General features: G+C 42.8%; 1 protein-coding gene and 1 long non-coding RNA gene across 5 annotated transcripts in view; one reads left to right on the plus strand and one right to left on the minus strand.

Annotated features, from left to right (window-relative positions):
- Window positions 1-586: 586 nt before the first annotated feature.
- The window catches only part of LOC128086516 (uncharacterized), a 35,066-nt gene continuing 12,654 nt past the window's right edge, over window positions 587-22,998 (plus strand). Inside the window, exons 1-7 of one of the 4 annotated variants that reach the window (XR_008209393.1) lie at window positions 587-1,533; window positions 5,791-9,333; window positions 16,427-16,507; window positions 18,857-18,947; window positions 20,741-20,823; window positions 20,908-21,437; window positions 21,554-21,609. This is a non-coding gene — a long non-coding RNA (uncharacterized LOC128086516). Of the gene's footprint in view, window positions 1,534-5,790; window positions 9,334-9,549; window positions 10,544-16,426; window positions 16,508-18,856; window positions 18,948-20,740; window positions 20,824-20,907; window positions 22,797-22,998 lie in introns of those variants that run through there. The other 3 variants (XR_008209391.1, XR_008209390.1, XR_008209392.1) reach the window with 3 other exon arrangements.
- On the minus strand, window positions 7,721-10,763 carry FGF4 (fibroblast growth factor 4). The gene is made up of 3 exons (XM_052695231.1): window positions 10,372-10,763; window positions 9,464-9,567; window positions 7,721-7,897 (listed from the first exon to the last, which is right to left on the minus strand). Exons 1-3 carry the CDS (start codon window positions 10,673-10,675, stop codon window positions 7,721-7,723), a joined length of 585 nt encoding a protein of 194 aa, XP_052551191.1. The 5' UTR covers window positions 10,676-10,763.

Here is a 22,998-nt window from a genome sequence, read left to right on the forward strand (position 1 = left end):
ATGGCTATACCTGTTCTATAACTGAAATTTTAATGTATATTTTAAAATGAAAAGAATAAACAAGAATTAAAGTAAGCACCTATCTCTTATGTGACTAATATTTTTAGAATAGACATTTGAAGAAATGCAAATCTCCTGATCTTTGAGATCAAAGATTTTGAATTTCTTTCTGTGTAATTTCTTATGTTTCAGACTACAAATCTGGCTTCAACAGTATTTCTGTATTCAAGCTCTTTAAAATAAAACTGCTGTTGAACACAAGAAGTGGAGATGAACATCTATGTAGATATTTTTCTTTCTAGAAGATACTTTGATTATTCTCTAGAAGCATAGCTTCTTTGCGTGGCGTGAGATTGTCATAGCTGTAACTTAGATGGTCCCATAAATTCATAAGTGTTCTTCCTTGATCATCCCAAGCTTGTTAAAAAACTCTGTGCTGAACTGCCCATGCTGTGATTGCCAAAACAGATATGACCCGGTGAATCACATCTGATAACGTATCAGCAAGCACAAAGGACCTGTTTTTTTATACTTCTGGGTGATAAACAAACCCTTGATGGCCCAATTCTGCTCTCATTACAGACTGCGGCGGGAACACCATGCTCTTCAGAGGAAAGTGTGTGCTGAACTTTTCACCTCTGTGGCTGTGGAAGCTGGTTCAGCTCCCTCTGACACACTGGGGCATTCAGAAAGAAGGTGGTCAGGAGTGAGGGAGGTGAGATGGACAGGAAGAAATAAAGTGTGGGTGAGTAAGAAAGTCTGTGATCACCTAGAAAGGGACTTGGACTTCATGCAGAAGATGAAAACCATAGGCAGGTAGCGGTTGGGGCAGTAAGAAAATACACGTGCCCTGGCTGGGACATATCAGCTAGTCCATGCACATTGGCATTAATGTAACAAAAAATTCAGCAAAGACAAAAAGCAGAGAAGATGACAGAGAACTGGAGGACAACCAGAGGTAATGCAACAAAGAAATCAATGGGGAGCAGAAAATTAAGCAAGAGTATGAGGTGAAATGGCAAAACCAGAGGGAAAGGTGTCAGAGCCCTTTGCAGGATGGGAGGAGGATGTTGGGCACAGACAGTGTCACTGGGGACAGGCAGTGACAGTCACCTGCCCTGCTACAGGAATGCCGGAAATAAGGAAAAGAGCAACGTAAGTCATTTTCCTCGGGGCTGTGGCAAAGCTGCAATGAACTGCAGTTGATGTTATGGCTGTGCTTCCTTGAGACTTGATGTGGGCCGCACCTGCGTACCCGCACGGGCAGTGCCATTCCTGGAGCTAACTCTGTGGGCAGCCCCAGGTCATCGCCCTGGTGTAACAGTATGCAGCACTCTGGCATCAGAGCCATTATCTGAAAGAAGTGCCAGCCAGGAGACAGAGCGCAGGCAAGATGCCAAACCCAAGTTGCATCAGTTAATGTGTAACTCATCATGCGCCAGCTCCTGCCTGCAGCAGCACCGGGCGCTCGGTGGCAGGAATTGGAGCAGGATCTGGCATGGGAGGAGAGTGATGGAGCGCTGCACCCCACAGGTAATGTAAAGGCATGGAGAGGGAGGGAAGAGTAGGTGTGCAAGCCAAAGTGTGGCCATCACACTGGAGGGTGCCCAGCTGGAGAGACCTGATTGGTCTTACCAGGCTGGGAGATGGACAGCAGATGCAGTGGGGCTGGGAATCAGCATGGATGTGGGCATGGGCAATGTGGCCAGCAGGGGCAGGCTCCTGTGGAGGCCGCTTGCCCTGCTGTACTGCTGGGGTGTGAGGTGGTGACTACTCTGGGAAAGGGCTCTGGGCATGTGGATCATATTCTAGAAGAGGTTTGTCTGACAAAAGGTCCAAGACTTAACGCATGTCTGAGTATCCAAGCTTGCAGAGTTGCTTTAATGAGGTTCCCAGGAGGTTGGGGTGGCTGGTGCCTAAGGGGTGCTGGTCCCACAGGTGTTACTCCCTTCCCACAAGCACCCTAATTCCCAGTGACATTAAACAGCTGTACTGGCCCCAGCTAACATTACAAACACTTCTTGAAGGCACTGGAGGCAAACAGATGTAGCTGTGGAGATAATGAGAAAGGATGTAAATAGAAACCTCACCAGAAACCATGGAGTTTTACCAAGTGGCTTTGACACTTACCAAATACCTTTAAGCTGATAAAGATCTGATTTGTACTTCAGAGGTAACCTGATTAGCAACCATTTTGAATCTGGAATATGTAAATTGGTACAAACATCACTAAATCACTTTCTTTAATTTATATGAAGTAGTGTGAATGAAGGACAGCAAAGGTCAACACATCCTGGGGAGTCAGAAAGAGTGAGTGTTCCTCTATATACCCACAGTAAAATTGTATGATTAGCAATAACATGTAATTGTATATGCACACATGCAATGACACTAGGAGGTTCCCAAGTCAAACCAGCACTCAGTTTAAGAAAAACTGAAAAAAACTTGTACATTCAACTGAAATGTGGTTGTGCAGCATGCTTTTAGCTAGGAGACCTGCCCAGCACAAACCAGTTGCTGATCAAGTGCCCATTTCTAGTTTTATTTTCTTCAACTAGAAGGTGAATGGCTTACTGATTACATGCCCTTGAGGAAATACCTGCTTGTTTTCTCGCAAGCTTTCCATAACTGTCACAAGTTCAGTACTTTTGTTTTTCACGAGTATCAATTATTTTCTGACAATACTAAGAGATATATTTTGAACATCATTTAATGGTATCTTGGGGACTGGGAGTAGAAGCATTAGTATTGGTGTCAAAAAGGTGCAGTAATATGAGCTGCCTGGATTGAAACATTCATAGCAAGGTGTTTGCTAGTGCTAGACATTTCCCAGGGCACCACACAGATGCAGCTGGATTCAGTTCTGGGTGCTTACCATTCTTGAACTGCTTTGTGGTGTCCTGTTGGGCATCGCAGAAGGAAGGCCCAGACCATTTCTTGCTCTTCATTGCTGGCATTGCAGGTAAGCTGGTGGCAGAGGTGACACTAACATCTTCAGTGTGACACTAAAATGTTCTTTTCTTAAAAACATTAAAAGGGAAAAAAATCAATCTGCTCGATAGACATTGCAAACAATCATTTTAACATACAGTGCGATTTATGATATTAGAAGTTGTCATTGTTTTACATCAAGTGATTATTGAGCCTTAAGTCACTTTCTGTAGTTGCTTCTTGGCATGATATTTATCTGCTGGTTTTTTTTTGTTTTGTTTTGTTTTTAAGCAAACAAATTTAATAACAGGGGAGGGTACTATTTCTTGCTTGGGGTCTGTAAATTGTGGCTGGTGTGCAGGAAACTGGAATTGTGCTGTGCTTCCCTTTTATATGCAGTGAGGTATTGCAGTCCCTCATAACCCCATCCCTATTTAGATCACTTGGTAGAAAACAACAATAATTTGTCATACAAAGGGAGCTGCAGTGCTTCAGGGAATGCCTTTTAACTCCCTTGCTGAAGTGCTCACTAGTTTTTATTAAAAGCCTCTTCAGACCTTAACAGATTCTCTTTAATTGGTCACTTGCATGGCCAGTTAATACACCGCAGTGGAAACCAAGTGCTTAAGTGTGAACAACCGAAACTGGAACCATGAACTTGGTGACTGCTCTGAATGTTGTGGCTATTTATACACAAGGCAGTGTTTTGTCATGCTGATTTTTATTAGCACAGATTAGATACAGGCAGCTCAGAAGATGCCACAGAGGAGTCAGGGCCATGTGGAAGGTGCCAGCCCATAAACAAGTGACAGGGCAGGGAGCCTGCTGCAGCCTTTCTGCAAGCACGCAGGGCACTGCACTGCCCTGGGACTGCTGCCAGGGGCCAGGCTGGCACAACTCCTCTTTGCCTGACAGGACAGGCAGGGCCATCACAGACAGGGCTAATCCTGCATCGGGGAAGATTTTCAGTTGTTCTGTGCGGGAAAATGTTTGTTGGAGGATGCCAGAGGCACCAGGAGTGCCTGGAGCACTGCAGAGCTCTCAGGGATTTCAGAAATGTTGCAACACGTGATGTATCAGGGCCCTTTTTGAGGCATTGAAGCTGATTACCAGCTTTGGTGCATTACTTTTATTACCTGCAAAGGTAGTGGGAGGAAAGCTGGCTTAGCACAAGTGAATGCTAGAGGAGAGAGAACATTTCTCCAGCTCTCTCCATAACATCTTTTGCGGTAGGACTATACACGAGGTGCTGGTACTCCAGCAAAGCCATACTCTGAAATTTCACCTTTCTGGCAGCTAAGCCTTAGGATTTCTCTCTAAAACAATTTTGAATTCATAATTGGATGTCTCTCCAACGCTGAAACAATGTTACATCCAAAAGTGTAACTTTTGGTTAAAATTTGGGAAGACCAGTGGCAGTGATAAACTTGCATCTGTTTACAAAAAGAAAAAAAAAACAAAAACAAAAAACCAAACAGTTAATAGTGGAAAAAAATGATCTCCTTACCTATTTATTCTGCTTCTACTTATAGGAGCAGCTATACTTGTCTGGTTTTAAAAAAGCCACCTGTGCTACATTCATGAAGCCTGTATGACTTTAGAAAGAAATTGCTCTTGCTCAAAGTAGGGCCAGAAAATGAAGTGAAAAAATCTGTATCTTGGGGTCATGTAGCCCTTAGCAGAATGAAAACTCCCTTTGCCACCAAGGAGTGTGAGTTCAGACGTGATTATTGCCATTGCCATAACATATGCTTCCTTAGTCCCACAAAACAGAAGGCCTTGAGTCAAACCACAGGATTTGGCTGTGTGCTTGTGGATGTACAGGTCCATATGCATGAGTGTGTATAAATAAAAGTTGAGAAATCTTGCCATAAGGCATACTACAAAGCACTCTGTACTTCTATACACCGGTGTGCTTATAATTGGTAACAGTAGAAGGGGCTATCTTAAATCAAACAGGTAATCAATCCTAGAACTTCTTGCATCAGTGTGCAATCTTTCTTTGCAGCAAGAGAGACAGCAGCACTCTCTAAAACCAAGGAAAAGGCAATCTGGTTTCGTGCGCAAGGCTAACATCCAGCAACATAAACTCCAAAACTGGTTTGTGCCTCTGATCGCTAATATGAGACGCTGCATGAAAAGCTGTTGTCATTAATACAAGTGTGAATACTAATCTGTGGCAGATGCCAGCATGTGTATCTATTACAGAGCTTACCAAGCTGGGCTTTCCTGGACAATTTCCAACCTCTCCAGGGTGAACTTTAGCTGAGTAAGAAATCCAGATTGTCATTCGTGAAGTATCTGGCAGAGGTGCAAATGCTTCCTCGTCTAAATTTTTCTCTGCAGGACGCATTCCTTTCTAAAGAGTTAAAATCAATTCCAGGGTGCCATACACTGTAAACATTTATCATTTATTGTGCATTTAAATGTGCACAGCACATACACCACAGTCTTGAACAGCACCTGTATAAAACTACAGACAGATTCTGGTAAACGGTGAAAACTCATACCATGTAACATTGTCATCTAGGTTTTAGCACAATATTTCAAAGTTACAACAACTACCTCTGAACATATCTTATGTGAGGCTCTCAGTTGTGGATTTTGATGGTGTGAAAAGTGACAAAGAACCATTCCCAGGGAAACTCTTTGCGATTTTGCTGTCTGAATCCTAGAACAAAACCATCCATTAGCAGAGGTAGCAGTGGTAATTACACAATGATTGTTCACATACAGAACGCATAGAAAGTAGAGAAATCCCCCAAATTACAGAAAAAAAAAAAAAAATCCTTAGGCGTGACGTTTCCAAATCTCCCTGATTTGGCTTCCTGTTTTTAAACTGTATTTTTGCTTTGGCAGCAGCTGGCTTAAGGTGTGGTCCTGGTCTGCTCTGGTCTCACTGAACTTTGGTGAGTAGATTTTGTCTTCAAGGTCATGTGTAAGCAGAGAATAGAGGTAAGTCTATATGATTCCAATAGAACAAATACTTTCTTGTAGGAATGTAAAAGGAAAAAATTAGCTGAACTCAAATTACCCACGGCCTTGAGACTTGCACGTAGTCAGAAATGGCTAGTTTAGGTTGGAAGATGATCTGTAAACATCCTCTAATTCATTAAACATTGTGGTTAGTCCTGGTTACAACAATGTATCGATGCCGTGAAGATGGCATATTGCTTAAAGAGGAGAAAGAAATAACAAAGGAAAAATGGATCCTTGTAATGATTCCACCATAATCATACCTGATTCTTCCTTCATCGCATTAGGGACATGAGTTACTCTTGCAAAATGTATAAAGAAAAATATAGAGTTACTTGATGACGATATGGTACTGCAGCCTGACAGCTGTCTGCAAATATTTTCACCATGATTATCCTTACTAAAAGTAAATCACTGGGTAAAGATAGCTCAAACGTGACAAGGCTCAAATAGGATGCAACTGACTCTATCTTGAATACTTTTGGCTACATATGGAAAAAAATAGAGATTTGGGATGACAGCAATTGTTCCCCGAAGCCCTCCTCCAACATTGTAAGACGAAGCAGAAAAGCGTGTACCTTCCATGCAGATTTTGTTAGGAGGTTGGCTTTGAGAGTTAGTGAGGTAGAAATTAATCAACTTTTGTAGGGAATGAGACAGGAAAAAAAAGCAGCATACTTCTCCTCCCAAATACTGCACCAAAAATAATAAATAGTACAAAACAACCTCGGTTACTTGTAATCAATCTAAACTCTCTCTATGGAGCTTGCGTTTCAGTGAACCAGCAAATGACTTTGCCTTTTTATAGCGTATGAGTATTACAATGTTTGGCTTGTTGGTTTTCTTTTTTTTCTTTTTTTTTCTTTTTCCACAAATTTTGACAAATGTGTGTAGTCTCCAAATATGAGAGGGAAGTTGATTTGAATGAAGTATAACCTGTTCATCACGGTAGGTGCCCCAGTGGGCTCACTGGGGGAGGAGCAGATAATTTGTTCGCCTAATATGAAGTGGTCGTATCAAATGCAGTGTCCATTAAGGGCCGCAAAAATATGATGCTCCTGTTTATCTAAATAGAAAAGAAAATAAAAAGCCCACTGAGTTTATATAGGTGCTTAAACCTCTTCGCTGCTTGGCAGCTCTAAGACTGACTGCAGGAAAGTTCAAAGTTCAGCGCTGGCAGATCTAAAAACAGATTTGTGGGGCAGCTCTTCAGCACCGCACTTTCTGCACCGAAGTAAACCGATACCATTCCAATTAAATAGCAACGCTGCACAAAGGAGGTCAGGCATTGTGTGTGGCTCCGCGCCGGCATCCCACCCAGGCACCTCTGTGCTGCTCCTTCTCAAAGGCCAAGAGCTTCTCTGGGACTCATAGGGGTTTTAAAAACACAGAGGGGAACAAAGCCAACCTAGCAAACAAATACATGTACAACAATAGACGCTATACAACACACCAACAGTGCAAAATGTTGTAATGTAGTAGGAATTGAGTGTCACCGGTTATAGAACACATAGTAGCAGCACACCTGTGATAACTTAGGAAACGAATTAAATAAACCACAAAGCAGAAGTCTCCTACTGTTGCACCATGAAATGAAATACCTAGGCTTGGAGGTTTGTTTTGTTCTCAGGAAAAAAAAAAATCAGAACTATAAATAAACTTACTGGCAATATATACAGATTTAAATAATTAATTTAAATATCTTACACCTACTCTTGCATAAAACTCTCCAGTAAAAGTGCACCACGTTTCTTTTTTCCCAAACGTGTTCTGAGTCTTTCCCTGTGCTGAGGTAGGTCGGAAGGGAGATGTCTCAGATTCTAGGAAGAAAATGTGTCACCGTCATTGTGGGAGATACTTTATTGCCTTTCTTTGTTCTTCCATTTTTGCTCAGGGCTATGTACATCCCGGGATAAATCCTGGATTCGTAAGCATTGTAGTTGTTTGGCAGGAGGATCTCTTTGAATTTGCACTCATCATTGAAATGGGTCTGAAATGAAAAGGAAGGAATGAGAGGGAAGGAATTTTAAACATCAGGTGCAGAAATATTCTTGCTACCAGGTGTAGTAGGTGTGCTGCAGGAAAAGGTGCAGCTGACATCCCCCCCGTAAGTAATCTTTTGAAGTGGTTGTCCAAAGGAAGCTTCAAATGACACTCGGACAATTATTAAGGGTGCTGCTTCCTAGCCAGGCACAGACGCGTGGAGCACGGAAGGATATCCTGTAGTTCTGTCTGTGCTTCTGAGAGAAAGAGGCCCATTTTAACAGAGGGCACTGCCATCAGGAGTGACCCAGATGCAGTTCTGCTGCCCGGCTCATCATCTAGCTCGGCTGATGAGCTTTTACCTCTTTTCTTTAAAAAAAGAAGGGGAAAAGAAACTGTCAGACACTAGGGCAATGAGAGTTATGAGTTGCAACCAGTGCTCATGTCCCCATGTCAGAGTGCAAGGGCTCACTGATATTTCTGAGTTACATATTGGTAAGTTTACTTAGTTCCCAACGCAGTGGTTGTTCCTACCAGTAGTGAATTCTCTGGGAAGCTTCAGAAAAAAATCTGAATGTTAGCACTTTCTCATGTTGTTTGAAGGGAAAGAGGTATTTTAAAAATGCTCAGAGTGGACAGTATTTTCTGCATCTTGAGTTTTAAAATTGAAGGGTTTAGATTTACCTGTGTTAATGGATTAGGAAGACAGGGCTGACAGAAAGCATGCTTCTTGTAAAGGGGTTTCACATGCAAGTACAAAGAGGGACAGGTGTTGCAGGTGTGTCATATGGAGAGTAACAAATGAGGTCATCTCTTGTTAGTGGGCAAATCTGATGGTTTTGTAAGATAGGTCTCAGCTTGCCAGGATGAACACTGCATTGATAATTGTATCCAGGACACCAAAGCAGCATATTGTTTCATTTAGGCTTGGCACAAAGGGAGCTTTTGCACTTTGATGACTAGTCATTCCTGGCTTTCATGTAGTCAAAATCCTCTGTGACAGGATTGATGCCACAGAAAATAGCTCTGGATAATTCAAGTTTTCGTGCATGTGAAAATGCCCTAGTCAACTTTGACATAATTTGGCCCTTTCTCAGCCCATGTTTCTTCAAAACATCCCTGAGGGACATGAAATACAAAGGCCAGGGGTAGGGAAGGAAATCCAAGAACATGGGGTTGAAATGATGCTAATCACTGTAACTTATACACAGTTGAATTCTAAAGTAGAAGGACAGCTCAACGTGGATTAAGACATGCACTGTTACTGTCCACACAGTGTGCTTTAAAACATGCCAGTATTTTTTCCATGGACTAGATGTAATAGAAGATTTGCATTGTATCTTAACTGATCTGCCTTTTTATAATTATGAGCCTGGACCCTAAAGGTGCTGAACTCTCATGGGAGCTCTCCAATCAAGAGTATTAACAAGGAGCAATCGACAGGTATGTGACAGGCACTGATTAATCACACCATAAAGGATCATCTGTGGGGCCCTGGCTTCCAGCACCATATACACCTCTCATTCCAGGCCACCATGGTCCCTCCCCAAGCACGCAACTAGTGCCTACTTACAGATCCATAGAGTTTGCCTTTGCTATTCATGGCCACGAAGAGTCCGCTTCTAACACCAAATATGCTCACCACTCCTCTTTCCACAGGGGAGATTTCCAGCAGACCTACAGAAGAGACACAGGAATCAGGGGTACAAAGGATTGTGGCCTGAGGAAGTGTGTGATGTGAGTTCTGCACTCATACAGAGGTTCTTATCCCCAGTGTAGCATGGATCCTTATGCCCCAGTGCTGCTGGGTGGCCACAGAACCCCAGCCTCGTGCCTCACGTGCTGCTCCATGCACCATGCTGGGACCACTCTTCTTTTAGCTAAGTATCTATTTTTACATTGCCCCCAGGCATCCTCCTTTGTAGCCAAGGTTAAAATAAGCCAGATTGTGTTTGGGGCGTATGAAACATTTGTCATCATGCAGCTTATATCCCCCCCTTGGATCTTATTGTTTCAGTTGGATATCAGAGTCACGGGGCCATGGGGTTAAGTCTCTAGCAGATGCTTTTCAAGTCTGAGGGAGAGCTGGGCCCTGGTTGAGTTCTTCCCAGCCCCTACTCAAGGTGGGCGGCCCAGGGCCTGAGGACCCTTTAGATGTTGAGGTAGCCCCTACACCTGATGCCTGCTGGTTGCGAGGGGACAGCGCGGCGCCGGGCAGCGCGACCCGCGGGGCGGCCGCATGGAGCGCTCTCTGAGCTCTGCCGCCGTCCCGTTCCCCCGGGCGCATGACGCCCTCGGGGCAGCCGGCGCGAGCGGACTTTTCTAGGCGGCGAGAGGTCTGCCCTAAACCCACCCTCCTTTTAACTCACACCGCTCTCCGGGTGAGGCGAGCCGCTCCGCGTCCGCAGAACCGTCAGAGAAGCGGTTCCGCGGGTGCGGAGCGGCTCACCTGTCCGGCTGCGGGAGTCGGCGCCGGCTTACTGTATCGGTTCTCGCTGTGGATCCCGTCGATGCGGCCGTCGGGCAGGACCTGGATGTGGAAGCCGATGCCCACGTTGCAGTAGAGACGCCGCAGCCGCTTGATGCCTAGGAGGTAGTCGCCGTCGCGGGCGGCGTCGCGGCGCTCGGCCGGGAGACGCGCTACGGAACGGGCGAAGAGAGCCGCGTCCCACCGCCGCTGGCGGGGCCCGGCGGGGAGGCGGCCCGGGGGCGGCCGGCCGCGCACCGCCCCCGGCCACAGCAGCCCCAGGAGCAGCGCCGGCAGCAGCGCCGCGGGGAGAGTCATCCCGGCTAGCGGCGCGCAGCCACGGGCCGGCGGCCGGTCGCTCCGAAAAGGCGCTTGGCCCCCAGCTCCCGCTTTATAGTGAGGTCAAAGCGGAGGGGAGAAAAAATCAAAACAAAACTCACACACGGAAAAAAAAAAAAAAAAAAAAAAAAAAAAAAAAAAAAAAAGAAAGAAAAGAAAAGAAAAAGAAAGGAAGAAAAAAGAGAAAGAGAAAGGAAAAAATAAAAAGAAAAAAAGAAAAAGCGAGGCTGGAAGGAGAGCCCCGCGTTCAGTCCTCTGAGGATCTGCAGTTTCCCTGGGCAGGCTGCATGAAGAGGAAATCCCGGGAGCAAGAGCTTCTGAACTTGATCTCAACTCCAGGAGTCTTGTCTGAAGTGCTGATCTTCTATAGCTGCTCAGCCATAGCGCTTTAGCCCTAGCCACGATATTTATATATCCATGTGCGTTGGTACCTATTACATCACCACCTACTGCTGCAGCCCTCGGGTTTAGCTGTAAGTCAAATTAGCACCCTAGATGCGTAACATCTCAAGCGTCTTCAGGGGAAAGGGTGAGCAGCACTGGCACTAAACAAGAGGGACAGCACAAACTTTTTAAAAGAAAAGGTCATATACTGCATTAATCACACAAGTGTCTTTTCCTTTCCTTTTCCTTTTCCTTTCCTTTTCCTTTCCTTTTCCTTTCCTTTTCCTTTCCTTTTCCTTTCCTTTTCCTTTCCTTTTCCTTTCCTTTTCCTTTCCTTTTCCTTTTTCTTTCCTTTCTTCTGCTTTGCTATTTTTATCTCCTCTCCTCTTCTCTCCTCTCCTTTTTTCCCTTTCTCTTCTCTTCTCTTCTCTTCTCTTCTCTTCTCTTCTCTTCTCTTCTCTTCTCTTCTCTTCTCTTCTCTTCTCTTCTCTTCTCTTCTCTTCTCTTCTCTTCTCTTCTCTTCCTCTTTCCTTCCTCTTTCCTTCCTCTTTTTTTTTTTTTTCTCTCTCTCTTTTATACGTGTTTACAAATGCTAACACGGCACACAAAAGTCAGAGAATGCCCAGCACACTTTCCCTCCCAACACAATATATGACATTGTGGAAATCTGTGGAATTTCAGCTTTTGCTGTAACCAAGCGACATGGTTTACTGTTTGCTGGATGCAGAAAAATTCCCTTCATTAACAGCCAAAATAGTTGTTGCATGGGAGGTTTACAAAATGAAAAATGAAAGAGAATGCAGCAACAGCAACAACAAAAAAAAAAAGAAAAGAAAAAAGAAGAAAGAAAAGAAAATAATGAAAGGGCTAAGGCAGAAAACAGTTAATGAAGCAGTAGAGGCTTGAAAGCAGTAATAATATTTTTGGTTCTAAATATGTGTTTAGGAAGCCAGAAAGCACAGCACTGCTCTGGAGTGGAGGACATGTGGGGCTCATTCTTGGTCAGTATGCTGATAGGGACAGTAATGACAGTAGGTAGTTCATTTCTGGCCTATAGAGGCTGCCCATGCACATCAATGTTGCTGCATTTTTTAATGGTATGACTGTTTTGCAATCTTTGTTGAGCATGCACTTAGATCTTGCTGCTTTGCCTTAATGATGCAGTTGTTCTTAGATAATTACTTCATTAAGTTTAAATTCATGGAATTGAAACCCTGTTTTTAAAAGTAGGAGTACAGATTCCAGCAGACCTGAGCTGCTTTGATTTGAGTAAATCCCATCTGTTTATCACATCTCTGAGCCTAAGCCTCGGCCCTCAACAGGTTTTCAGAACCCACAGGTGAGGGCACATTAGAACAGTCTTGGCAGGCTCTGAATTAATAAGAAAGTGGGGGAAGCAGTTTGTGACTCAAGCCCTTTATAGCCTGAGGACAGTTTAGTCTTTCACACCAGTAAAGCACTCCTGCTGTTCCAGCAAAGGATGCGAGAGAAAAGAGAATTGCCCCGAGCCAGATGACAGCTCACCTAAGTGCGAAAATCTCTGACCTTCGCTAAACCTGAGCAAACTCAGATGATGTGCTTTTATTTGAGGTGTATGAAGTCTGTGTGTGTGTTTGTACCTTTTCTCCAGAGCTTTTCAGGATGGAAAAACTGCACCTTTCAGGATGGAAAAGACACGGCTGTTGCCATGCTACTGATTGAGGCTTAGGAGCCTCCTAGCTGTAACTTTGTCCTAGTGTGTCCAACAAGTCTGTTTAAGCATGTGTTTTAAAGAGAGCAGAATGTGAAGGTTTCTCTGTCGAGGTTTACTGGCTGGGAAATCTGCTGAGGTTAAACACACACACTTACTGTGTCTCCATTTGCACCTGAGCAGCACAGGGTTCCATTCCAGATGACAGTGCTGTGCATCAGGCAGGGCCCTGGTCATAGAATCATAGAATCATGGAATCCTTAAGGTTGGAGAAGACCACTTAAGATCACTAAGTCCAACCAGCAGCGTATCACCACCACACCCACTGACCATGTCCCTCAGTGCCACATCCACACCTTGGACACCTCCAGGAATGTGAAACCACCAGCTCTATCAATAATCTGTTCTAAGGTCTCTCCACTCTTTCTAGAGAAGACATTCTCTTAATATCCAACACTCTAGGACATACAAGAATGAATCCTGAAGTGTCCATTACCTTCTGAGTCCATACCTTTATAAGATCAGGTCCCAGTTAGTTCACAAAGTATCCAGAACATCACATAATAGCAACAATACCACTGGCCCATAAGGGACACTTCTACAAGTTCATTCTTCAACTTTTGACAGAATGAAATGGTACTCTTTCCATAAAAGCTTGAAAAGAATCTTTCTGAAAGAAAAAGCAAGAAGTTTCCAGGCAAGAACAGAGGAATGCAGTTTGGTTTTGCCTTGAATTACCAATATTCTTGTGTGTTAGAGTGTGTACTGTTGGAGTTGATATCTGAACTGCCCAGAGGTCTGAATATGAACTCTTGGTACCTTTACAATATAGGCAGTTCATTAAACTCTGTGCAGATACTGTTCTACAACACACCAAAGCAAAGCTCCTACTACCTGCAGAGCACTATTTCTGATGCTTCAAAGCACACCGGTCGCTGAGCTGTGTGTACCTGTGGAAAATACATGGAGATGAAAGCAAAGTAAGGCTGCAGCAGTTTAAATTTGCAACAGGTGTAAATGACAAGTGGAAGCTGCTGACATTCAGGGCCTTTGTGCTTCAGCAAAAATATTTCCAATTGGAAATTACTATTACAGGAAAAAATCCAAATAGCGTATTCCCTATAGAAGTCATTGAGGCTGTATTTTCTCTTTTTATTTTTCTTTTTTTTCCATGACTATAATGTTTCCAGATCCATGGAGTTTCTATAGCTCTGTTTGTGTAATACTGAAACAGCTCCTGAATGTTACTTTATCTTTACCCTTTGTGAGGCAGAAACATAGAATTATCCCAGGCTATAGATGGACACGAAGAGATGCAATGATTTGCCCACGGTTGGCCAGGCTCTTGGGATAGAGCATCCAACACCCATTCAGCTTTCATGCAGTGGAGAGTAACTGGCTGTCTCTGGATCATCCCATAGTTTATTCTTATGACTCTTCCGTATCATGCCGTTCTGCATCGTTGTATACCCCTACACCTTGTGTCACACGCTCTTTCACAGTAATAATTTGAATATTAAAACGGGTAAAATGTCTTCATGATATGTTGGCTCTGTTTCCTTAGAAGGATGTGAATATCACAGTTCAGACAGCTCTGCTTTCCAAATTCCTCTAGGCTTAAAGTATAAGCAAGAAGAAAGGATTCATAGAATTCAGGTCCACACCCAGATTCAAATCTGTACCATGTATTCTGAAAGAAAAAGGGAAGTAGGAATCTGTCTTTTCTCTTCAACCTTTATGGAAATTAGTTTGCACTGGCACAGAAGCCACCTGAACTTGGCTGTGTGTCTGTATCTCCAAACGGATGTATGTCCATTGGAAAATCAACTTATTAACCCCACTAAGTGGATGTAAATGGCCCTGAAAAATATTACTCATGGGTTTTGATCTGAAGGGATAAAGAGTGGAGTGGAAGGGGCACAGAGAAGTATGTTGTCAAGAAAAAAGCATTTTCACCATGTTTGCATGCTACCAAGACATGGTAAAAAAAAATAATAAATAATAATAATAAAATGCAAGCCCGTATCCCAGCTCCCTTTTTGCACATACCCCTTTTAATTCTGATGATTTTGGGAGACAACTCCCCAGCAACCTGCAGAAGGGAATCGCCTGAGAGAGCTTTCTCACATTCACGTCTGGCTGCCCCTCTGTGCAAGCAGGGCAGCAGGCCGGGAGAGGCTGGAATGCGGCGCAGTGCTGGGGCATGAGCCCAAAGGGCCGGGGTCGCTGGGAGACCTTCGCATCCCGGCCTCTGCTGCCCGCATAGCATGCATACCCACACACGCCAGCGAGTCATATGCACTCCTTTTATTTTTTTTTCTGTTTGCAGCTGGTCTATTTGATCTCTGTGTGCCTGGACTGTTTGCTGTTGTGAGCGTCTTGCTGTGATCAAAACCTTATTATCTTGGGTGATGTTGTAGCGTTATGTATTGGAAAAGGGCAGTGGAGTATAACAGCAAGCAGCTGCGATGCTGGGCAGATAACAAAGGCACTAATAACCTCTCTCCTGTGTACTTGCACTGCTTCAGCTGATGACTGGGTGTCACTTTGCTTGTAATGCGAATGGACTTTTTCCACAGCTACTCCCTCTGCTGCTACTGAACTTGAGCAGTAGTATTCCTGTATAAAGTGGAGATCAGAGAGGACTGCATCCATCTGTGTGGCTCCTGTATGCCTTCAGTGGCTCAGATGCTACAGTTCATGTTTCCAGCTTGTGACTGTGCTGCTCACATGCACACACTGCTGTGGGTTTGGGCACCAAAGAGAGAATCAAGTCACAAACATTTGACTTGCTATGAATTATATTCAATGTCTTAGAAGTTTTTATTTTTCTTCAGCTTTCATGCTTGATTCATTTGCTTTATTAATTTTGGGAAGTAAGATTACTGTTTCTGCATTGCCGTTTCTGAGGTGTGGGGTGACAATGTGGTGACAGCAACCACATGGGAGACCCAGCTCTGTTTTTAGCCGACTGATCTGCTATGGTCACCGCAGGCCAATTCTTTGTCCAGCTGGTCTCTGCCACTGACTGACACAGTAATAGATCTCAGGTGAAGAAACATCTGAGCAATCCATGATACCCTCTGCTTCTCACCGTGTTTCTGCAGGCTGCAGTTTTGCCCCATGACTTTCTTTAACCATGCATTCCTCAAAGCCCAAACTCCCAATCTTACTATCACTATCATGCCGTCTTTCCAGCAGTTGTTTTTTTTTTTCTCTCTCTCTTAGCTTTTATACTGATAGCAGCTCTTTTTGCCACACTGCCACACACACAGTTCTTGTTGTTCCTTATTCTCTCCCTTGTTTCTCTTTCTCTGTTCTACTCCCTTCTCCATCCTCAGGACCAGCTGATACGATTACATAAATAAATGTCTTTTGTGGAAGTAGCATTCATGATAAAAGATAACTAAATAACACACAAACTTTTACCACAGGGCTGAAGATTGTCTCTTACCTGGTTGATTTTCTCTGCAATTGCCTTTATAATGCCACTGCTTACTTGAATGAGTCAAATATAAATGGTGTGAAAACGAGCTTTGCGGTGTGATAGCATGAGAGCTAGTTAAGGGAGGAATTTGTAACAGCCTAAGTAGGATTTCTCTCTGATGTTGTGATTAGTGTCAGCTCTTGAAACTGGAGGTGCTGCTTTTCTGTAGGGCAGTAGGATGAATGGAGAACATGGAAGACCTGAAGACTCTTCAGAGATACCATCTTTCTCAGATCAAGAATATCAAAGGGTGAGTTCAATGTTTCATTAATAGAGAGGGAGTATACGACTGGAGTTTTTATTCTTGAGGAGCAGGACTCAGTGGGATGGGACAATAGAAATGTCCTAGAAAGCTATCAGCCAAACACATCTTTCTTGGGGGCAGTAATGTCCTGGGGTCTTGCAATAGACTCACAGCCCACTGATTCTAGCTTCTTGAAATTCGAGCCTAAGTTTAGCGGGGAAATCCAAGAACCAAGGTGAAGAAATATGTTCAGAGGGCTCTTGCTACCAGTGTATGTCTTTTGTTGATAACTTAGTTCTCAGCCAGGATCATTCTCATTCTAAAACTCCTAGGCTTATATTGACTGCTGACATTTCTGCATGTGCTATTTTATCCTTCCTTGTCCTGTATCCTTTCTACCTATTGAAACTATAAACATTTTCAAACTAAAAATATACATTTTTTTCCTTCTGTCAGATTATGGCACACGTACTCTTGCTGATCCATTACATGGTATTCTGCCAAACAAAACTGGTAAAAGGAAACATAACAGAAAATGAGTTTTGAGAAGCAGGGTAAATGTTTGTTAAGCTTATTTTTATTGTTATTATTGTGGGAAATAGTAGCTTAAGTTAACTTTTTGTGTGAGAATGTTTTAGCTGACTTTGAGTGTAGCATAACTGGCTTACACAAATCTGTTCAACATGTGGCCTCTTTTGTATGAATCATTTTCTACCGGTGGCTGATGTGAAGAAAACTGGCTGTTGTAAGCAAATGACGTGTATTGCTGAATTTTAAAACTTCCCAGCAAAGCAACACTTAAAATCTGTCAGAACATATATGGACATAGCTGTACAATCCATAACCTCTCTGAGCATGTAGGAGAGTAACTTTTCCAGTTGACCTTTAGCATCACAACCATGAAACAAATGGATGTCTCTTTTCCTTATTTATTCCTGGATTTTTCACGGTGTTCATCACTGCAAGATCTGAGTTCTCTCTAAGGTGGGTGGCCATACCCTCAAAATACCTCTGTGAGCTTAGTTTTACCGCCCTCCTTTCCATCCCATTGCTCTCTGTTGCACCAGATCAGATGCCTTCACCTACATCTGGGGTGGCAGAGGGGAAATAGATCACAGAGGTTGTGTAAGATCTGTGTGGTCTGTCTGGGCTGTTGAACTGCTGTGGTAGAGGTTCTGAAAGGCTGGTCTAAGCAAGTGGCTTTCCTGACATGGCACACTGTAAAGAACCCATGACATTAACTTGGCACTTGAGGACAGTACAGCTTGCAGCTGGGCTCCTTTGGTTTGATTGAGCTCCAGACTGTGCTCCCTTAAGGGCTGTGGGGGGGCAGGGCTGAAACACAGATGTTCTGAAACTCCCGTAAATACTCCTCCTTCCTAATGACCAACACTGGTCATGACTAAAATTTTGCTTTGCACACTGACAGGCAGAAGACTCTGAGAACAGTCAAGAGAAAGTAGTTTAACAGCTTACTGAAATTATCCAGTTAAGCACTACCTAACTCCCTGAAAACGCAGGCTGGAGGCACAGGACAAATAAAAACAACAGTTTTATTTACTGGGTAAGAGTTTGAAAGGGAAACGTCAATATAAAATACACAGATAACGGCCCTACAATATGAAGACCAACCAGCCTTGAGGTTACCCACCAAATTCTGTGTTGCATGAAGACAGTGGCAGCAATTATAATAATGTAATATGTAACTTCTTTCTCCTCAAGGCATTTGGAAAGAAAGTTGGCTAAGAAGACAGATATACAGCTAAAAAGCATGAAACTTGTAGAATAGGTTACCTGTCAACAGATGTGTCAGTCATAGTGATACACTCTCTTTACGCTGCTTAATAGCAGTCCTTATAAATCACAATGGGAGCCAGTTCTCACTCTCAGTTTGGATCATACAAGACGTTGGTGCACATACTAAGTGTTGGTGCACAATCCTTGCCCAGAAAGATCCATTTGACATCAAGAAACCTGCAGAGATGACATAGTACATTGGATGAATTTTGACTTAATCGTTTAATTCCTGTTTGTCCTTCAAGGCTGAGAGCAACTTCATACTAGTGGATCATTTTAATTTTACCTCTGTCTCCTGTCTGTCTTCTCACTTCATTTCATCTTTCTCACAAGAGCTACAGTAACATCAGCATTACAGAAACTAACAGATACTCATTTTAAAAAACAAAAACAACAAACAAGCAAAAAAAAACCCCACCAACCAACAAAGCAACCAAAATAAAAAACTCCACAAGCAAATGAAAGAGAGTGACTACTTACCTTCTTTCGAATGGTTCCTAGTGGGATAGGGCTGCTCTAAGAGCATGTGTCTCACAGAGTCAACTTTTGTTCCTGTAGGTGAAGGAAGGAACAGAACTGGACTCAAAGTCAAGTTTGGTGAAGCTGCACCATCTCCTTAGCCCTCAGCAATGAATTTATGATTATTATGGTATGAGTTTATGAAGTTTTATGATATGAGCTTACAATTTTTCTTCTATTTTAAAATATACTTATGTTTGGAAAAAGAGAATGTAAGCTTCTTATGCACTTAGTGGGGAACAGATCTCCAAGCAATTAGCTTAGAAACTTGCCCTATTTAGTATGTTGTACTTTTTTATTTTAAAGTGTAGAATGAGTTACACGCAGACTTTGATATTGATCATTTCACAGCAGTAACCTTTGATTGAGACACTGAACAGGTTGCCCAGAGGGGCTGTGGATGCCTCCACCCTGAAAGCATTCAAGGCCTGGCTGGATGGGGCTGTGAACAATCTGGTCTAGACCGAGATATCCCTGCCTATAGCAGGGGGGTGGGCTAGATGATCTTAGAAGTCCCTTCCAACCCAAACCATTCTATGATTCTATGATTCCCTTCATGGAAGGATTGGAAGAAGCTTAGAGCCAAGTCAAGTCTCCTTCCCAAATACATATATCCTGCAAACACTGAGTGTAATACTGTGGTCATCTAAAAACTGCTAGCTGTCACATGCAAGCAAAACAAGTCCCACAGTTATCTCATTTTGACTTTATTGTGATCCAGTTGCAATACTGGGTGAGCTAATGCATGAAAAACACCGACTGAAATTTAGTCTCAGTCATTTCCATGTAATTGCCTGAGATGTTGGGAAAAAAATAAAAGAAAAGGAGCCTACGGACAGTCTGGTCCCTACTAGAGATACTGAGATTATGTTCAGTGCACGCCCATTCAGAATGATTATGTTGATTTAAATTTCTGTGTATGTTACTATTGGACTTAACGGGAATGAAGGATGTGCATGTGAGTTGTTGGAATCAGAACAGAAGGATGAGAATGATACATTATGAAAACTCCCTGCCCAGGGAATTCAGACAGTGCCGTGCAGTCACTGCTATGCTATTTGCCACATGCTATATACAGTCACAAAATATTCCACTCAGTTAGAGACATGTCCAGAAAAAGCCCTGCGAACCCCAAAGTCTTACAGTCTTATAATAACCACTGAAGCACACCCTCCACCACAAAAGGAACGCAGCAGAGCTCCAGTTGACCCACACGGGACAGGCTGCACACAATTTACTTAGTATGTAAAGAACCAGGAAAATCAAAAGCCCCATTTCGGGCTTTTGGTGTACATCCACAAAATTCAGCCTTTCTGTGGAACTGTGAAACACTGGAAAGCAGGAATAACATATGTTTCTGGCTATATTAATGACATTTCCTAGTTCTCAAATGACATACAGAATGATCTAGAGTTTTCACAATATTCATTTGCTTTCATAGGATAAAAACCAAATTTGTGTAAAAGTATTTGATGAAAAACAATTCTGTCATTTAAAACAGGCCTTTCAAAGTCAATCTGGGATTTTCTCCCCTCTTCTTTCACTTTTTAACTAGCAAATCTATGTTTCACTCCATCGTCGGGCCAGCATACAGGGAAGCTACTCATCACTTGAAGTTCAAATGCAGAAACTCAGAAAAATAAAAAGCACTGGAGCCCATGTGACCGTTTATTGCATTGGAAAACAAAGGAACTTAATGAAGATGAAATACTCTTTACTGCAAAATGTAATTCCTATTGCCTACAACACTGTGTCCAGTGCACACCCATTCAGAATGATTATGTTGATTTAACTCTCCATGTACATTATTATTGGCCTTAATGAGAATGAAGGGTGTGCACGTGAGTTGTTAGACAAAGTACAACAACTACAATGTATAACAACAATACTTATCATCACTAAAATTATTATTTTTTCTGACAGAAATTTGTTGAGGACTTCAATTACAATCAAACCACAAGGAGGACAAACAGCAAACACAATAAGCTGCTGGCTGACTTGCTCGGGTAGCTGCTAGTGATCGATAGCTTTTGAAGCTGTAATTTCAAATTACTGCAATCAGGTCTTTTTCCTTTTGTCTTTTTGGCCAGTGCTGGCAAAGCAGCAGCCTGGGTGAATGATATCTGTTTATATGGTGGTTTTGAGAAGAGAAGAGGAAATGCTATGTTGTCTTCAATCAAAGAAGTGTGGCCACGGAAAGAGGAGAGCTGAAACTGGTCAAGATGCTACAAGATGGCATATAGGGACTGGAGCAGCATGTCACAGAAGAGCCACTCTTGGAAGGATGAGATACGTGAGATAAATCATGTGGCTTTTATTCATGAGGAGAGTCCAGAAAAGACAGAAGTTTTTGGTACTGACTATCCTATGTAAAGTAGGTAGATCAAACCACTCTCAGAAACCTTTTTTAGGGTGTGCCAATCTGTGACCCTATGCAAAATCACGTAATCTAAAGACAAAGGTATCAGAAGGAGTAAGAGCCAAGGAGACCTCAGAGCTACCCTGTTTGTATGACTGGAAATCCTTTATCTCCCCCACCCTCACTGGCCCACAACCAAAATGGTTTAATGAGAACGTTATTTGGTGATACTGGCAGGTCTTGCTATCACTCATTGAAGAGGTAAGCAGTATCACCTGTAGTGAATGTGTTGCAATTAGCAGATATATTACACCTGCAGTCAGATTTCCTCTTGTCATCTAAAATTTTTCATCTCTTCCTTGTGTTGGCTGAGGAAGGGATTTATCTGGGGCCACTGCAAAGGCAAGGGGATGTAGTGAGAAGAATCAAGCTGGTAAGTGTTCTTCTGTGTTAAGCTTTTACATGGTTCAAGCTGTTTCTTGTTTTCTCCCTTTTGTGAAGGAAATTTGCTTACTCTGCAACAGGAAAATTATGGAAAAAGCAAAGGAAGCTACTCCTAGGCTTCCTTCTTTAGCAGTTTTGATGCAAATGCATAACTCATCAACAAATATTGTATGATGTTATACTTTACTAGTTAACAGTAGCAAGTTGCTGTTATTTTTTTTTACCAAGCCTGAAGGATGGCCTGCAAGCAATTCTCATGCGTTGTAGAGCCTTCATGTCAGTGTGAACACAGGCTGCAGAGTGAGCCCCCAAATTTGTAGGAACAAGATTTGATGATGATGACAACGTGTTTTAGAGAATTTTTCCCTTCTGGCGCTGCAGTAGTTTGTGCATAGTGCCTTGCCATAGTACTGTTCCTTTAGAGGGCACTTTACCTCTTTTGTCACAGTGGGAATTGGGATAGGGCAATGAGAAGTTCCCACAAAAGAGAAAAACTTCTCAAAGTTTTTGTGGTTCATAGAATGGTCTGAAAGCACAACAGGAAAGAGGAGCCAATCCAGGATAAAGTGGCTAAATAGGAGGTGCATGGAGGCTTGGGAAAGGAATTGCCTGAAATTGACAAATTTTGCTTCATGTTCTGGTGAGTTGGCCTCTTGTTGTTTTAGCTTTGGCCAAATCCACATGCATTTATGACAAAGATACACATGATTATATGTTATTCAAGCTTCTGTGATGGCTACAGATAAAGGAAAAGTAGTTCCATTAGATATAAAGAGGAACTGAAGCAACGCCTTTGCTCATGGATTAACTCAGTACTGCTGGAGGGTCTGCGATTCCTCAGCAGAGGGCTTGTAAGAAGCAGGCCAGACGTGTTTAACTTCAGTTTGGAATCACCAAATACTAGCCAAATATATCTAGCTGTTGTTATACTATAAATATAATTTTTGCTATTATTAGTAGCAGCAATAGTTACTACTACTGGTTATTATTAGTCATAATTTTTACTATGGTACCACTTAGGAATTCCCTTAGCAGGCTGGAGTGCCATTGCAGTATGCACTGTAATGCTGTTACTATGACAATTTTTCTCTGTTTGCCAGTATGTTTTGGCTAGAGAGCCAGCTGTTGATGAGCTGTGCTGCAAGTTGCTGAGCAATAAATCCCAAACCAAATTCATGACCAGATTTCTGCTCTAAGTCTCAATCTTAAAACTTGTTGCATGGGCTGCTTTGTGACTCCACCTGATTTCAGCAAGTCATGCTGCAATAAACATTTCCCTGTCACTAAAATGAGTAGCTCTGCAGCCAAATTTTTGAAAGTCTATATTGTGTGCTCATTTGTTAGTAAAGGAGATGCTGATGGGGTGACTGATAAAGCA

Source organism: Tympanuchus pallidicinctus, unplaced genomic scaffold, assembly GCF_026119805.1.
Source record: "Tympanuchus pallidicinctus isolate F22 unplaced genomic scaffold, pur_lepc_1.0 scaffold3, whole genome shotgun sequence".
In the NCBI taxonomy this organism is placed as follows: Eukaryota; Metazoa; Chordata; class Aves; order Galliformes; family Phasianidae; genus Tympanuchus; species Tympanuchus pallidicinctus.

What these genes read in the sequence shown, in the direction of transcription:
- FGF4 (XM_052695231.1), bottom strand. Translation starts at nt 10,675, where the DNA reads ATGACTCTCCCCGCGGCGCTGCTGCCGGCGCTGCTCCTGGGGCTGCTG. An exon ending in CCACAGCGAGAACCGATACA is followed by an intron (nt 9,568 to 10,371) that starts GTAAGCCGGCGC and finishes TCTCTTCTGTAG; the next exon opens with GTCTGCTGGAAATCTCCCCT. An exon ending in AAGGCAAACTCTATGGATCT is followed by an intron (nt 7,898 to 9,463) that starts GTAAGTAGGCAC and finishes TTTTCATTTCAG; the next exon opens with ACCCATTTCAATGATGAGTG.